The 17,052-nt window shown below is 42.2% G+C and overlaps 1 protein-coding gene across 1 annotated transcript; it reads left to right on the forward strand.

The window, feature by feature from the left end:
- The first annotated feature begins 2,679 nt into the window (after positions 1-2,679).
- On the forward strand, positions 2,680-12,172 carry Dspp (dentin sialophosphoprotein). Its single transcript, XM_021211176.1, has 5 exons — positions 2,680-2,745; positions 5,965-6,040; positions 7,020-7,106; positions 7,263-8,204; positions 8,991-12,172. The coding sequence occupies exons 2-5, from the start codon at positions 5,984-5,986 to the stop codon at positions 10,662-10,664; spliced, it is 2,760 nt and encodes a 919-aa protein (XP_021066835.1). The 5' UTR covers positions 2,680-2,745; positions 5,965-5,983; the 3' UTR covers positions 10,665-12,172.
- Positions 12,173-17,052: the final 4,880 nt, after the last annotated feature.

Raw genomic sequence — 17,052 nt, forward strand, 5'->3', positions numbered from 1 at the left:
GGGGCATTAATCTGCTCCTCTTGTTACCAGGACGGTATCTACAGCTCTGTCTATCCTGGGTTCTGCCACCGTGCCCGATGCTGCCTCTCTCCCCTTGATGTCTCTCACTCAAATCTTCTCTTCTTTCTCCGAGTCTGCATGAGGTCATCTCCATTTCTTTCAGCTTCACCATCTTCTGTTGAATTAATTCCGGTTCTGGGCATTGCTGTTTCCTTTCTTCTGCTTTTCCTGTTGTCCTTTCTTTAGGTGAGCAGAGGCGTCTTGGTCAAAGTTCTGTGGCTGTGAAGAGACACCGCGACCACAGCAACTCGTATAAAGGACAATACATAATTGAGGCTGGCTTACAACTCAGAGGTTTAGTCTTTTACCATCACGGTGGAAGGCACTGTGGCATGCAGGCAGACATGGTGTGGAGAGGTAGCTGAGAGTTCTACATATGTCTGGATCCTATGGAATCAGAAAAAGAGAGACACGGAGAGACACTGGCCTGGCTTGGACATTTGAAACCTCTCAGCCCACTCCTGGGGACATATTTCCTCCAGCAAGACCACACCTCCTAATCCTGTATGGGGGGCCATTTTCACTCAAATTTCCACAACAGGAAATTGTTTCACATCTATTTTTTCTTTTCTTTCCTTTCCTTCTTTCATTCCAAGATTTATTTGTTTATTATGTGTACAGTGTTCTGTTGGCATGTACTCCTGCAGGCCTGGAAAGGGAACCAGATCTCATGACAGATGGTTGTGAGCTACCATGTGTTTGCTGGGAATTGAACTCAGGACCTCTGGAAGAGTAGCCAGTGCTCTTAACCACTGAGCAATCTCTCCAGCCCCTATTTTTTTTCTTTTTAAGCACAGTCGTTTAGTACTCTAAACGTCTTGCTAAGTGTTTACCCCACAAAATTTGCTATGTAATGCTTTTATTTTTATTCAATTTGATACATTTTGAGATTTTCTTTTAGTGAATTCTTTTCCCATTGGTAACTTAGAAGAACACTACTTAATTGAGTTAGCTTCTGTTCAACAAACAGACTTTATACAACTTCTTTTACATTTATGAAAATTAATCAGTATCAGCACTGAAAAGGCAGAAACAGATAGAACTCCATGAGTTTCAGGCCAGACTGATCTACATAGTGAATTCTAGCACAAGCAGGGCTATGTAGGGAGACCCTATCTCAAAAACCAAAAACCAATAACATCAAGTTTAAGCAGATTTAGTTTTGACCCTAAATGTTTGTCTTAGTGAAATTCCCAAATGGTCTTAGCAAATGTTTCTTTGTGTCGTTTGGGAGTGTTGTATGCTAATACAGCTATCAAGCGCTTCTGTTTAGACACCGAAGATCTACTTAACTCTCCATCAGGTCCAGAGAGCCGTTCAAATCTGCTATTACAACCAAGTTAGTAAGAAGAAGGCAATTCACTCCAGTCACTGCCTTCCACTGGGGTCTGTCTACCTGAGGAAAGTGTTATTCCAGGTAGTAAGTCGGGCATTCTTAAATGTGATTGGCCCTTTAAGATGCTCGAAGAACCAAGAACCAGGCAGTGTAAGTAACAGCAAAGTGTTTACTATGGAGGTGCAGCTTCGAGGAAACTCCCTTCTTATCATCGGAACCTGTCCAGTCCCCACCTACATGAATATGTTTCTTAATTCTCTCTGTATAAAGTTCTGAAGATGCTGTTGCTGGATAGTAATTTAATATTTCTGGTCATATGTGTTTGACATCCTTCAGTAGTATGACATAAAAACATGGGCACATCCCTAAGCTGGTACACAGAGAGTTCCAATTGCCTAGTGTGGAACTCATAAGCTAGAGGAATGGTTCAGGGGTCATCATGTATATTCAGGGCTCAAGGGAATGATGGGTTCAGGCAAGTACCTTTTCTTTTCCGGAAGCACAGCCTGTTTTTTTCTATTCTGCACTCTATAGTTTACACACATAGTGGAGCAAAGATTGAAAGCTGAGTCTGTGGTGTGTGTGTGTGTGTGTGTGTGTGTGTGTGTGTGTGTAGTTTGTACTTATGCATAGATACCTTACACCATGTTTCACCTTTGGAACAGCTACTTTTAAATTTAGTTTGTATTAAATTAATAGATTACAAAAAAAAACCCAAAACTTTTATGTCAGTGTTTAGATTAAATCAGAAAGGTTTCCTGAAGTTACTGTTTATAGATTCTTTTAAAGATCCCTTAGGCAATGTCAAGACTGTTGCATGCGGACAGCCACTTGAATTATAGCGCACCAACTTTAATATGTACCTCAGGAATGATAGGGGTCTTAAATAGCCAGTCGTATTTACTAGAGAAACCTAGAGTTTTCTTAGATTGCCGACCTAAGCAAGAGGAGAAATGCAGGGTGACAGAGTCTAAGTGGCTCTTTTCAGATATATCACACTGATTATCTATATTTAAGATGCAAAACAGTCTTCCAGGAGCTATTTAATTAAGTGAAAGTAAGTCTAGTCCTTTTGGAACCAAAGGTCTCAGAGAGCCAACATACCAGTGAGAGAGGGAGTGGGGAGCGAGGGAGTGGGGCGTTATTACAGCTTCATAGGCACAGTGACTCTTTAAACCCCCACATCAGGGATCCTAAGCAGTGATTGGTTGAGAAAATTATCAAACTGAATTTAAATTTCAGCAGGTACAAAATTGTCATGCAATAAGCCCAAGACGGTGTGCCACTCTCAGCCTGGAAAGAGAGATAAGGAAATCTGGATTTTCAAAGTCCCCTCGAAGGCTTTGAAGGTAAGATGGACTCCCTTCTGCCAGGAGCCAACTGTCTCCTGTTGAGGGGATCTCCAGCCACAGAGATGAGGGTGACTTGGGATAAAGTTTTCTGGCTTTTAACTCTTCAGGTCTACACTATATATTAAAGATAATGTGTGATTCAGGAAGGGATGCTAAGCCATCTGATGAGACGACACATCACTGGGGAGCAGAAGTGATTTTGCCCCAGTATATTGTTGAGACTTTATCTCCTATAGGAAAAACCTAAGATGCAACAAACATTCTAATTGTATTAATTTAAAAACCAGTACCTGGAGTGTTTTATGTATAGTTTCCTATAGCTCTATTGTTGTTATTTTCATTTAGGAAAATACATTTAAGAGCTTTAAACCTAGTTAAAGGAGTTTTACAGCCTTGTCCTTGGAATGTTGGGAGTGTTGGGATTTATCAAATGAGAAGCACACACTGCCTTCCTCTTTTTCCTCTTCTTCCTCTTCTTCTTCTTTTTCTTCTGAGACAGAGACAGGGATGATGCAGTGTCCAAACACCAGCTCTTCCTGAGAGATAAGCTGGGTTTGGGGATTTGATTTAATCACAGCTCTTCATGGTTTCAAGGTCTGCCTCGTGTTTACAATTAAAGCTCTATAATGAAAAGGGTTGTGGTTCCTTCCAGGGCTCAGTATTTGCCTGATATTAATCTTCAGATGCTCACTGACTGGACCCAATAAATAAATCTCCATTTAAACTTAGTACGTTGACTCAGAATCAACTTAGGATCCGGGAGGGTAATTTTCTGGCATGTGATGTGAAGTTTTTAAAAGTAGACGCTCAAACAATTTTATGTAGAAAACGCACAGATCTGATTTCTGTCACACTGATTTTTCGGCTTCAAACTTCATGATAATAGGTTTAGGAAAACAAAGACACGTTGTCACGAGTTGGCAAAAATTGAGGTGGAAATTTGAATGTGGCCACTTTGAATGGTTTTGATTTAAGAAAAAAATAGATAACTTGTGCTTTAAATATCTTTAAAATATTTTTATTCGTTCCCTGAGAAATTTGTGCTGCATGTTCTGATTGTATTCGCCCAGCTCTCCCCAGACCCGCTCCTCCCCCAGATCTCCCCAGATCTGCCTTTGTTCTTTACTCACACAACTTTGTGCTCTTTTTGTAAAGAAACAAAACAAGAGTGTCGCACACGAGTTTGTGCTCCCCAAATGTACTCAGCTGTGTGGCCATCCGCTGGTTTCCAGTTGCCACTGGCTTTCCTTCTTTCCCACCACCTACTGCTAATTGCTCCTCAATTAGCTGAATGTCCTGTCTAGCTTTCCTCTCCGTGCTGGGATTTGGTCTGATTTGGGCTTGCGAGGTCTGGTGAAGTGCTGTGAAGACAGCTCCTGTGGTATAGTGATATACTCACTCTAACTGGCTAATCACACATTTCATCTAGTGTAGGGCAATAAATGGGACAATTTAAAAGAGCCTCCTCAATTCTAATGCGTTGGCCATTTCCACCGGGGTCTTTGACATGGTTGACCTGCCTTGCCAACAGGTGCAAGTATCACATATGTCAGTGCTAGAGTGGAAATGTGTGTGTGTGTGTGTGTGTGTGTGTGTGTGTGTGTGTGTGAGAGAGAGAGAGAGAGAGAGAGAGAGAGAGAGAGAGAGAGAGGTGGGGGATGGAAGGTGGGTGGTGGGAGGCAGGAAGTCTCAGATGGTCAGACTTCAATTTAGAAATTGTATACACACACATGTTTGTGTGTGTGTGTGTGTGTGTGTGTGTGTGTGTGTCTGGACTTTATTGCAGGTCCCTTTCCAGGACAAGGGATACCCAGGGCACGCTGGGTTTGGACTTGCCAAGCTCACTATAAGCTTGGCTTTGTAGACGATGGCCTGCACCCCAATCCCTGGCCCCGAGGCTCTGCCTCAAGGCGCCTCATCTCAGTTTGTAGAATAATTGAAGGGACCCCAGCTTTTCTTAGCTTTCTCCTGACGTCTATAAGGGTGAAGCATCTTTTGCAGTGATCCTGGAATTGTGTTCTCACTTCTGTCAAGTAATAAACAATATACATTCATTGATGTTTTATTCTATTCCCCCCCCATTAACCTTGAATTTTAATCAAGGCCATTTTGTGATGTGCAAGATGGTAATCATTAAATCTTGTGGAAGGTCACAAAATAGGAGAAAACAATTCTTTCTACAGTAAAATACCATGATACAAATAAATTTACTTTTAGAAAACAGGAACCTGAAGTTTTGATTCACATAGATTTTTTTTTATAGTTTTACAGGCTCCGTTCCAATGTATGAAAAATATGTATCTGACTCTGTGAATTTGCATTGCAAAGGGTGAAAGATTTCACTCTTGAAGCCCCTCCTACAGCCCGAAACTGCATAGTGCCTGGGTAAGGGTGGGATGTCCTTTGTCCCCAGGAGTGCTTGTTCAGCAGCAGGCTTGGCAAGGTGACATTACTTTGCTCAGAAGACACTGATGATCAAGATGCTGGCCTGGGCTCTGGGACCTGATGCCAGTGAGGAGGGAGATGGGGTAACTAGGCAACTCCAGAACAGTGAATGTGCTGGCAGCATCGAGCAAGCGGAGGGTGCACAAGCCGTGTGAGGAAGGGAGCTAAAGATGCCTTCAGAAAGCTTCTCAGGGGTGACTCTTCTGCCAGCCCCTGGGATATTCTGAGCTACAGAGTTATTATTCCAGACTGAGGAAACAAAAGCCCAGTAAAGCTATTGAAAGTGCCCAAGCTCAGAGAGCAGATAGCAGGGGAAGGATTTGAATTCAGGGATCTGAAACCAAATCCTGTGTTCTCTCTCCTTGCCTAAACTCCTTCTTCCTTAAACACTGCAAGAGGAAGATTTCTTCCTCTCACTGGGTTAACGCCCAATTCTATAGACCAGGTGGGAAATTACAAGTGCTTTATCATTTAGATCTGCTTTTAGTTAATGTTGCTTAAAGCTAATCCAGGAGTGATATTACCCTCATGGATAACAGTGTAGGGCCAGAGCCACAAGCTATGTCCTCTGTGTCTTCGTGGTTGTTGTTCCCACAGGCAGAAAAAGTCAGAAGTCATGACAGTCCTGAGCGTGGAATCTGAGGTGACTTCTCATATTAGTACTTTCTCCTTGTCCTAGGAAAGGGACAATGTAAGACCAAAATACTGGGCTACCGTGGTTATCATCTTTCATTTTATGACCCATTTTGTGGTGTTCTTTGTTCTAAACAGACATTGATTATTATTCATAATGAAAACGAAGATAATTATATATATATGCATTTGGGCAACTGCCTGGGCCATTCCGGTAAGTACATCTTCCTAATCAAGCCTTCTTACTTTGCTGTGTCTTCCAACCCAATGTTGAAATGCACGTATTTCCTTATGGCTTTACAGAGAAGTTGAGTCTAAACACTTAATAGACATCTTAAGTGCCAGGCGGTGGTGCCGCACGCCTTTAATCCCAGCACTCGGGAGGCAGAGGCAGGCAGATTTCTGAGTTTGAGACCAGCCTGGTCTACAGAGTGAGTTCCAGGACAGCCAGGACTGCACAGAGAAACCCTGTCTCAAAAAAACAAAACAAAACAACAACAAAAAAATAGATACCTTAAGATTTGCATTAAAGCTATTATGTGATATCACATGGGGTTTTGATCAAAGGTAAATATGCACTAATGCAGGCTCTCTCCCTTCCTTTTGAAACATCCCAATGAAAGAATGACCCATTTTTTTGAAGTTTATTCAAATTAATTCAATGCCCCAAAGTCACGAGACTTGTCTGCTTTGTTCCACACGAATTTCACTGTAATGTCAGCACAGTGTACACTGTTGGGGAAAAATTGAAGAAAGAACAGGAGAGAAAAGTCAGATTTTTCAATGTTTCATGTGTGTTGTTTGTGTATTCACTGTGGGCAGTCTGGAACATCAGAACAAGTGTAAATGCATGAACATTAAGACAGTCGACCTGTTCGTAATTTCATCCGCTGGCTTCCACATCTAACATTTTCATAGGGCATCACATAACCAGGTTCTGCAGTTGAGAAGTTTTGTAAGCACTCAGAGCTCACTCTTGTAGGATGAGAAGTATCAGTTACCCAGGCTTCTTCTCCAGCGGCCCACACTCATGTTGCTTTAGGGGTTGGGGCTGATCAATGACAACACTATAAAAATCCTCATTTGCTCTGCCTGAAACCCCACATAAGCACCCCCACAGGCTCTTTTTCTTCTCTACATGATCAGACTGCGATCTGACCTTCATATCACAATCTGTGTCTTAACCTCTGCAGGTTCCTCAGTTAGTACCATTGGAAAGAGACATTGTTGAACAATCTGTGGATGTGCCTCTTCTAACACATCCAGGAACCGCAGCACAGGTAAAAGACAGAAATATGAATGTTTCTTTCTTTTTTTGTTTTCAAGCCGCTTTTATACTCTATCACTTTCTCTAAAATTTCCACCCATTTTTTTTTCAGTTGGCCTTATTTGAAAATGATAGCCACAACTGACTTTCAATTATGTCTCCTTTTCAGAATGAGTTACCTATCAACGACACCACTATTAACAGCAACGACTCCCCTGATGGCAGTGAGATAGGAGAGCAGGTACTTAAGGAGGATGGTTACAAAAGAGATGGGAATGGTTCCCAGTCGACACCTGTTGGAGGGAAGGATTTTCCTACTCAGCCCATTTTAGCAAATGAACAGGGGAACACTGCCGAAGAACACAAGGACATAGAAACATACGGTCATGATGGGGTACATGCGAGAGGAGAGAACAGCATAGCAAATGGCATCAGGGGCCAAGTAGGCATCGCTGAAAATGCAGAGGAAGCAGAGAGCAGTGTCCACGGACAGGCTGGTCAGGATACAAAACCCGAGGGTGTTAGTGATGTGAGCCAGAATGGAGATGCTACCCTTGTTCAAGAAAATGAGCCTCCAGAAGCTGGCAGCAAGAATAGCACCAACCATGAGGCTGGGATACACGGGAGCGGGGTTGCTACACATGAAACAACGCCTCAGAGAGAAGGGCAGGGGAGTGAGAACCAGGGGGCTGAGGGGACGCCAAGCATCGGGGAAGATGCAGGTTTGGATGATGCTGATGGGAGTCCTAGTGGGAATGGGGTAGAGGAGGATGAAGACACAGGCTCTGGTGATGACGAGGGTGCAGAAGCAGGAGATGGAAGGGAGAGCCATGATGGCACTCAGGGTCAGGAGGGTCAGTCTCCTGGGGGAAACACTGACCACAGAGGTCAGAGTTCAGTTAGCACTGAAGATGATGACTCTAAAGAACAAGAAGGCTCCCCAAATGGACTCGATGGAGACAACAGCAGTGAGGAAAACGGTGTTGAAGAAGGCGACAGTACCCAGGCAACGCAGGACAACCAGAAGCTCAGCCACAAAGACAACCAAGATGCAGAGGGTGGGATCATCAGCCAGGCAGAAGCATGTCCTTCTGGGAAGAGTCAAGATCAGGTAAGTTTAGAGGGTGGCCGCTTACATTCTTCCCTCCATACTGTGATGGCTGTACCAAACAACTCCAGACAAACACGAGAGATAAAACCCCAAACAAGCATAAAAGTACCACGCGAAGCATCAGGGTTCTATTTTAGCTACACTGAGCATTCTAATGAAAAGGCTGGCATTCTAATAGACTTTCATATAGGACAGTTTTTAAAATATCTATTTTATTTTATGTATAGATGAGTATACTGTAGCTGTCTTAAGACACACCAAAAGAGGGCATCAGATCCCATTCAAGATGACTGTGAGCTACTATGTGGTTGCTGGGAATTGAACTCAGGGCCTCTGGAAGAGCTGCCAGTCCTCTTAACCCCCGAGCCACCTCTCCAATATTTCTCTGATATAGGACATCTTTTAAAAATTCACAAATTTCTGTAAAATTAGTCAGAATGCTAGAAGTCAAGTTGAACAATGATTCCATGATATCTTTGTAAGACATTTTATTAGTTTACATTCATCACACAGAATGGCTAGCTTCACTATGACACTTTCATTATAATGTACCTGTTGATTCTAGCCATTACAAGTTAGAAGCCTGGGTGGCTTATTGGAGGATCTAAACCCTGATACAGAGCACATTTGCGCTCATGTACTAGATCAGGAGGCTTGCATGAATCATTGCACTGACAGCCTCTAATCCCGTTCCTAAGGTCACTTCCCGAGATAGTTCTCCTCGGACCATAATGTTTTGTTGCAAATATTCACTAATCATCCATTCTTATTTATATCGTTCCACAGGGAATAGAAACTGAAGGTTCCAACAAAGGCAACAAAAGTATTATTACCAAAGAATCTGGGAAACTCAGTGGAAGTAAAGACAGCGATGGACACCAAGGAGTGGAGCTGGACAAAAGGAATAGCCCAAAGCCAGGAGAGTCTGACAAGCCTCAAGGCACTCCTGAGAAATCAGACGCCCACAGTAACCTGGGACACAGACGGATAGGTAGCAGCAGCAATAGTGACGGGCATGACAGTTACGATTTCGATGATGAGTCCATGCAAGGAGATGATCCCAACAGCAGTGACGAATCTAACGGAAGTGACGGAAGTGACGCTAACTCTGAAAGTGCCAAGGAGAGTGGCAGCCGCGGAGACACTTCTTACACATCTGATGAATCAAGTGATGATGACAATGACAGTGACTCACATGCGGGAGAAGATGATAGTGATGACTCATCTGATACAGATGACAGTGACAGTAATGGTGATGATGACAGCGAGAGTGAGGACAAGGACGAATCTGACAGCAGTGACCATGACAATAGCAGTGACAGTGAGAGCAAATCAGACAGCAGTGACAGTAGTGCCAGCAGTGACAGCAGCAGCAGTAGTGACAGCGGTGACAGCAGCGACAGCAGCAATAGTAGTGACAGCAGTGACAGTAGTGACAGCAGTGACAGCAGTGATAGCAGTGATAGCAGTGACAGCAGTGATAGCAGCAACAGCAGTGATAGCAGCGATAGCAGTGACAGCAGTGACAGCAGTGATAGCAGCGATAGCAGTGACAGCAGTGACAGCAGCGACAGCAGTGACAGCAGTGACAGCAGTGATAGCAGTGACAGCAGTGACAGCAGTGATAGCAGTGACAGCAGTGACAGCAGTGACAGCAGTGACAGCAGTGACAGTAGTGACAGTAGTGACAGCAGTGACAGCAGCAACAGCAGTGACAGTAGTGAGAGTAGTGACAGCAGTGATAGCAGTGACAGCAGTGACAGCAGCAACAGCAGTGACAGCAATGACAGCAGCAGCAGCAGTGACAGCAGTGACAGCAGCGACAGTAGCGACAGCAGCGACAGTAGTGACAGCAGTGACAGCAGTAGTAGCAGTGACAGCAGTGACAGCAGTGACAGTAGTGACAGCAGTGACAGCAGTAGTAGCAGTGACAGCAGTGACAGCAGTGACAGTAGTGACAGCAGTGACAGCAGCAGCAGTGACAGTAGTGACAGCAGTAGTAGCAGTGATAGCAGTGACAGTAGTGACAGCAGTGACAGCAGTAGTAGCAGTGACAGCAGCAACAGCAGTGACAGCAGTGACAGCAGTGACAGCAGTGACAGCAGCGATAGCAGTGATAGCAGTGACAGCAGTGACAGCAGTGACAGCAGTGACAGCAGTGACAGCAGTGACAGCAGTGATAGCAGTGATAGCAGCGACAGCAGTGACAGCAGTGACAGCAGTGATAGTGACAGCAGTGACAGCAGTGACAGCAGTGATAGCAGTGATAGCAGTGACAGTAGTGACAGCAGCGACAGTGACAGCAGCGACAGTGACAGCAGTGACAGTGACAGCAAGGATAGCACTTCTGACAGCAGTGATAGTGACAGCAAATCCGGTAATGGCAACAGTGACAGCGACAGTGACAGTGACAGTGACAGTGAAGGCAGTGACAGTAACCACTCAACCAGTGATGATTAGAGCAGAGAGAACCCATGAGATCCTCTGTGTGACCTCTGGCGAGTGATGGGAAGGCAGTGAAGGTTCCTAACCCAATGGCGACAGGAGAGACATGCAGATTGTGTGGAACACACAGAGCTCACAGGGAGTGGGAGCCGAGCTCCAGCTCTCTCAGAGAGAATTTGGGTGCACCACCTTTGGTACATGTGTGTTAATATATATTCATGTTCAGAAAATATTTTTTAAAAGGATAAATCTAAACATAATACTTAAACAGGAACTGAAGAAATCACTTACTAAGACACATAGCTTCAATTTGAATGGCGGGTGCTTTAAAGAATAAAGCTAGCAACATCACAGCCTGCCACAGCCTCCTCCCTCAGTGCTCCCGGCACCAGAGAGCTAGTCTTCATGTTGTGTAGTGAGTGATGCTGTTCTGTGACATTCAACTCAACTACTCTGTCATTTACTTATTCCAGGGAAAATTACATTTAGGGCATGATCAAAACACTGCAGCAACTACTGGCCCTATCCAAGGTGCTGAGATAATCTTTGTGATGAGAAAATAGCTATACATTATGAAAATTCCGAAGAATGAATGAGAAAAGAGCCCTGAGGATGGCTCGGACAGGATCTGACACATGCGGTTAAATTTCTGCATAGGATGGAAATGTACTAAGTCCACAACCCCTGAACTTTGACCAGTGTCTCCCTTCCAGCAGTGGCTCTCAAATCTTAAATAAACGAGCAACACGGATGGATGATTTCGGGAGGTGGGATCATATTCTAAGCTTCCATGTACCACTGTGTTATTAGTTTTCTTCAAATCACAGGTCAAACAGTTTAATCAAGAGTTGTAAGACTGTGTGTGAGAAGAGCGGGACTCATTTTGGACTCTAGGGCTCCTCTGAAAGCAAGAGAGGTGGTGAGAATAAACCACAGCAAGACAGGAGGTGTGAACTGGGAAAACCTTAACCCTCAAGACTTAAGGATATTTTTGAAGATTTCTGGTTGTCCTTTGTCATTTCCCTATTTCCCCACATAGGCAGTTGTGCCAGATTTGGGTTAAATAGAAACTATTAACTACGTTATATAGTCGACTCTATTCTCACTTTAGGCTTATTTTACCCAGAGTTTAAGAAGAGCTTCTTTCCCGGGTGCTCACCTCCTTTTGTGAGAGTTTCTGAGTTAAGGAATATTGCTGAGGCTTTCACAGGCTGCTATCTGTAAACACATTTGTAACCCCCACGCCGTAAAGCTCCAGGCTTCCAAGCTGTCACAGCTGTGACGTGACTCCAGACCCCTTACCAGAAAGTAACGGTTCAGGCTTTGCTTTCTATTAGAACACAAACTCTTCTTCGTTTGCTGTAAGTTGTGAAGCATCTGACTCTAGTAATCTGCCACACCCACTCATCAAAGTTGTGATCACTAAAACCATGGGTAGAAAACTCATGTTAAACTGTGTAAGAAATGTAAAGGAAGAGATAATGAACTTCAGTATTATAATAAACATCTATTTATACAATTGCTCACTGGGGAAATTCTTCATTCATAGTTTGCAAATATTGTCCCCTTCCCCATTGTAAAATCTGGTGTATAAGATTATGCTTCTTACACATATCCGTTCTTAGTAAAATCGATATTTGTGAACACCAAATACAAGCTTTAAATACTACTAAAAAACAGTGCACACACTAAACCTTTGTCATCCAACTCACAATTTCTTTTTCCTAGAGGCAATTCCTCTGACTAATGTTTTACAGACATTCCAGAAATGCTGTATGACTATGTTCACCTTTAAGAAGTATGAGGCATTGTACCACACACAATGCACTCATCTTACATTTCGATTTAGCAGTATGCCTTGAATATTGGCTCAAAGCACATAGAACAACCTCATTTCTTTGTAGTTCAGATGAATTCCCGAACCAATATAAGATATTTATCCTGTGCTCATGTTATCATCTAGATAATAGTCCAAGTAAGTGCCATGGTCACTGTTTTATTTCTGTGAAGAGACACCATGACTACAGCAACTCTTATAAAGGAAAGCATTTAATTGGGGCTCATTACAGGTTCAGAGGTTTAGTCCATTATCGACACGGTGGGGAGCATGGCAGCATGCAAGTAGTCATGGTACTGGAGAAGGAGCTGAAAGTTCTACATCTGATCTGTAGGCAGAGGAGGAGGAGCCACTCTGTTGGGGTTGGTCTGGTGCTGCTATGTATTCAAATACTGGCCCCTGAGATCTGGTTGCCCCTGACGAGATCCTCACATACACCAAGTGATGCAATGTAAACCTTGTTCCCTAGGAATTGGTCAATAAAAGGCTAAAGTCTGAGATTGGGCAGTAGAGAGAGAAAGGTGGGAGACTTGAGCATCAAATCAAATGAGGGGTCTCAGGAGAGGCCAAAGATGGAGGAGAGAAGGAGGTGACAAAGAGAGGAGGAGGCCACCATGAGAGGAGATGGATCATGAGCACATGGCTAGGAGAAACAGCAAGTAACAAGGGACATATGGCTGGGATGTAAGTTACAATAGCTCAAAAGCTGCCCAATCTAGGCTTACGGCTTGTAAATAAAATACCAGGACTGTGTGTCTTAGATATGGGCTAGCTAGAATATATCATTCCTTTTCCAAATTGGTGCCCAGCATGGGACAATAAGAGCCCAAGCTTACAGCCTGAGAAGGCCCAAAAGAAGGGCAGGGGTGGGATGGGGGGTGAGGTGGGAGGATGGGGAGAAGTGGGTTGGGGATAGTCAGGCTAAGTGGATAAGAGGCCTGGTCTCCTTTAAAAAAGAAAGAAAGCAGACAAAAGCCTCAGGTACACTAGAAAGAACGAGGCCTGGAGCTACGGGTGAAGGCCTGGAGCAATGCAGAAGCATGGAAGATTGGAGAGGCCTGGTCAGGGCTGAGCTGAGGGGCAAAGCTGGTTGCCATAGACATGTGCTGGCCCAAGGAGTCTGCAGACAGACTTTTTTATTATTGCAGTTTATAATAGGATACTTCTCCCTAACTGCAATAAGACTAAAAGGCCCCAAACTTCTGAACTGGTAAGGTCTTTAGTTTAAACTTGGTAAATTGATGTCTTTAAGGAATGAGTCAGATTAAATGGAGAAATATTTTCCATGTTAAAAAAATGGAAAACAGGATAGCAGAAGGCCCTTGGATTCTTGTATCATTTCATTTTAGTTGTCATGAAGCTAGTTACAATATGTTTACTAATGATCACACTCTTATGTCCCCGCTTTAAGAATTTTCAAAATAAAACAGACTTATATAAGGAGAGAACTGAGAGGTGGGGTGGTGAATTACAAGCAATATAGATAGAGAAAGAAAAAGGACCCTCCCAATAGAAAAAAGGACATTGACAGAAGCTGGAACTCGGAGCTCTCCGGCTGAGAGATGCTTGTCTACTCTTTCTGCTAAGGGCCCACTGATACAATGTTGCAATTCCTTAATTCCAAGGAGTAACAGATAAGGCTTTGCTGCTAACAGAATGGTATAACATAACTGGTCTAAAATTAGAATTAGACTTAGATTTTTTTTGCTTGATTTTTTTTGTTAGAATGTTTTTACCTAATAGTTGGAAATGGGATATTTTTATTGTTTGGCTATTATATTGTATTGTGTTGCTAAAACATGGGAGGGTTTTAAAGGTTTTAAATAAATTCAGAATGTCACTACAGTTCAAATTTGTTTTCTAAATTAAAGAGTTACAGTGATTTGGAATTGAGGTAAAATATTTAAGCAGGGTACTGGAGGTGTACATCTTTAATTCCAGCATACAAGAGACAGAGCCAGGCAGATCTCTGTAAATACTGGACCTGCATGAGCTACACAATGAAGTTAGGTGGACCCTGCTGATAAAATAAAGCTACCTGCAAATGACAAAAATGACACATTTTTTCCCATAAATACACTACTTAGGTTTTTGCTTAATAAATAATATCTTCAATGATTTAAAAGATAAATACATATAATCTTAAATTTATATAAAGCAAAAGGAGAATATAGGTATATCTATCCACTTGAATATTTATAATTTCAATTTGAGATAATGCTTTTTCTGTTCCCAAAAAGCATTTTGCCCTAGGAAAGATATATTCTACTAGTCAATGTAAGGACCCAGAGTTAGGGTTGAGGTAGCACTATATTGCTTTAATCCAACAGGAAAAGACAAGCTACGTTATCCATCCAAGTTATTCAAAATAAGATTTGACCAGGGAAGATGCCCTGAAGATCTGGGCTACAGACAGAAGTAGATTGACAAGATCAACAAGACAGGTAATGTGTCTGCTGATCCCTCTATATGGGAACAGCTCCGAGACAGGCTGAGACGTGTGTGTGTGTGTGTGTGTGTGTGTGTGTGTGTGTGTGTGTGTATAAAATAAATTTTATTATTTTATTGGCTACAAAATCTTCAAAACTTATCATGCTATTTTCTTGAATGTCATAAATAAAAATTTATATTGAAGCTTGGTTACAGTCCAAACTAATTTAAGAAAGATAGATGTCTTTCACTTGCTCAAACAATGAACAAAAATCTTCATTGACTGAGCTGTGCACCTTGCATAGCCCATACATTGTTGGTACAGAACTGCATATTACTTGTGAGAACTTACTTGTTCACTTAAAATAACAACCAAGGAAGCAGCCCTAACAAGATATGGCCTTGGAAATGCTGGGATACCTGTTCCTGCCTCAGATTGCCTTGATGATGTTTCCTTGGGAGACTTGCTTCCAGAACAGCTTCAGGGAGGACTGCAGACCCCAGATGACCTCAGTTTGTCCAGCCTTGCAGATGGATCCAGCAAAGATGTCAATTAAGCCCTGCAATTTCCTATCCCACAGAGACTAGACAGCAAATGATACAGCTACTTCTCCTAGGACTTGGCCAGTATCCTAATTTTCTTAGGCTCACCAAAAAATGCCAGCAACCCTAAACAGCAGAAAGCAATTTAATGAGAACATGTCACCCCATTCCAAAGAGATGGGGTATATGATTTTTAGATATTCTATTGGGTGATGGATGCTTATTGTTATTAAGGGGTTGGTTAAATCGTCTTGATCAGGGACAAAACAAGGTATTGGAGGTTAGACTCAGGGATTCCTCTTTTTCCTTTCCTCTACCCTTCTTTCTTAAGCAGGGAGAGAGGGGTTGAAAACAAACAGGGAGATACAGGAAAATATAGAAATAATAAGTAGATTATTAAATTTACTCTTAAACTCTTAGAGCTACTACTAGTCCCAAAGCTTACATTGTTATAGATCTTTGTATATTGATACAAAATTGAGATTATATTTTGTTACATTGCTATAGATCTTTATATATTGATACAAGATTTGAGGTACTCATATAGGCAGTGGACAGATGCAACTCATTTGAAGATGTAATATAAAGTTCTAGTCTCTTTTAAAGCTGGTATTACAAACTCTTTAGGATAATTAAGAAATACAAGTTGATAGTCAGACAGTCAAACTCATGGTCATATTAGACACTATAGTAGTTTATTACAATAAAATATTTCTAGCTAAAAGCAAGTTTACCTATTCAATATTCTGATTAGATAGAAGGTCTTCAAAAACATTGGAGGCCTACAGAATATGACATTTTAATATTTTTTATTAAACTAAGACTTTCTTAACATTGAGACATGTCAGTACCTCGCAGTACCCCATTCAACTTCGAAAAAGATGATGAGCATTGGAGGACCTCCATTTGGAGATGGATTCTGCTGGAGTTCAGCTCCGAGTGAGGACCAGGGCCTGAAGCAAGCAGATGCAAGAGCAGAGAGGGAGGAATCAGAATGGGGTACCTTTTAGATTTGTCTCATGAGAGACTGGACAGAGAAGAAGCACATCTCGGTATGACTTGACCTACTCTAACAACCTGTTTCTCTAGCAGGCTTAACTTATACACAAAACCATTTCCTCAAAAAACTTTAACTACTGATTACATCTTAGTCTACAATCTTCCTTGATCACATAAGCACGTAAAAGAAAACTAAAAATTAACATTATGATAAAATCATTCTTCTTTTAACTCAATGTCTTTTCTGTTATGATTAGTGTTGTAAAGACTTGTGGTCACAGAAATGTTAGAAAGGATGTTTCTATTTACGTTTGACTAAGTGTATCCTGTATTATTTATTGACTGGAATATTTAATTTTTCTATAGAAATTCAATCTCTCAGTCCTTTTTTTAATTCTCCCCTTTTCTCCTCTGATTTTCTTTTATATTTGATATATGACCACCATTCCTTCCTTTGAGTTTTAAAGTATTTTGTGGCCCCTTTGGCCACACACAAGCATTGCTTAAACAAGGGCAATCTTTTTTATTTTTCTACAATATCACAAAAAGTCCCGATCTGACAAACCTGCTTAGGAAGTCAGGCTGCTCATAAAT

The sequence above is a fragment of the Mus pahari genome, chromosome 13, assembly GCF_900095145.1.
Source record: "Mus pahari chromosome 13, PAHARI_EIJ_v1.1, whole genome shotgun sequence".
Taxonomy (NCBI): domain Eukaryota; kingdom Metazoa; phylum Chordata; class Mammalia; order Rodentia; family Muridae; genus Mus; species Mus pahari.

Excerpts from the sequence above, each read along its gene's own strand:
- Dspp (XM_021211176.1), top strand. The coding sequence starts at position 5,984 with ATGAAAACGAAGATAATTATATATATATGCATTTGGGCAACTGCCTGG. Across the intron at positions 7,107-7,262 it reads ATCCAGGAACCGCAGCACAG|AATGAGTTACCTATCAACGA; the intron begins GTAAAAGACAGA and ends TCTCCTTTTCAG. Across the intron at positions 8,205-8,990 it reads CTGGGAAGAGTCAAGATCAG|GGAATAGAAACTGAAGGTTC; the intron begins GTAAGTTTAGAG and ends ATCGTTCCACAG.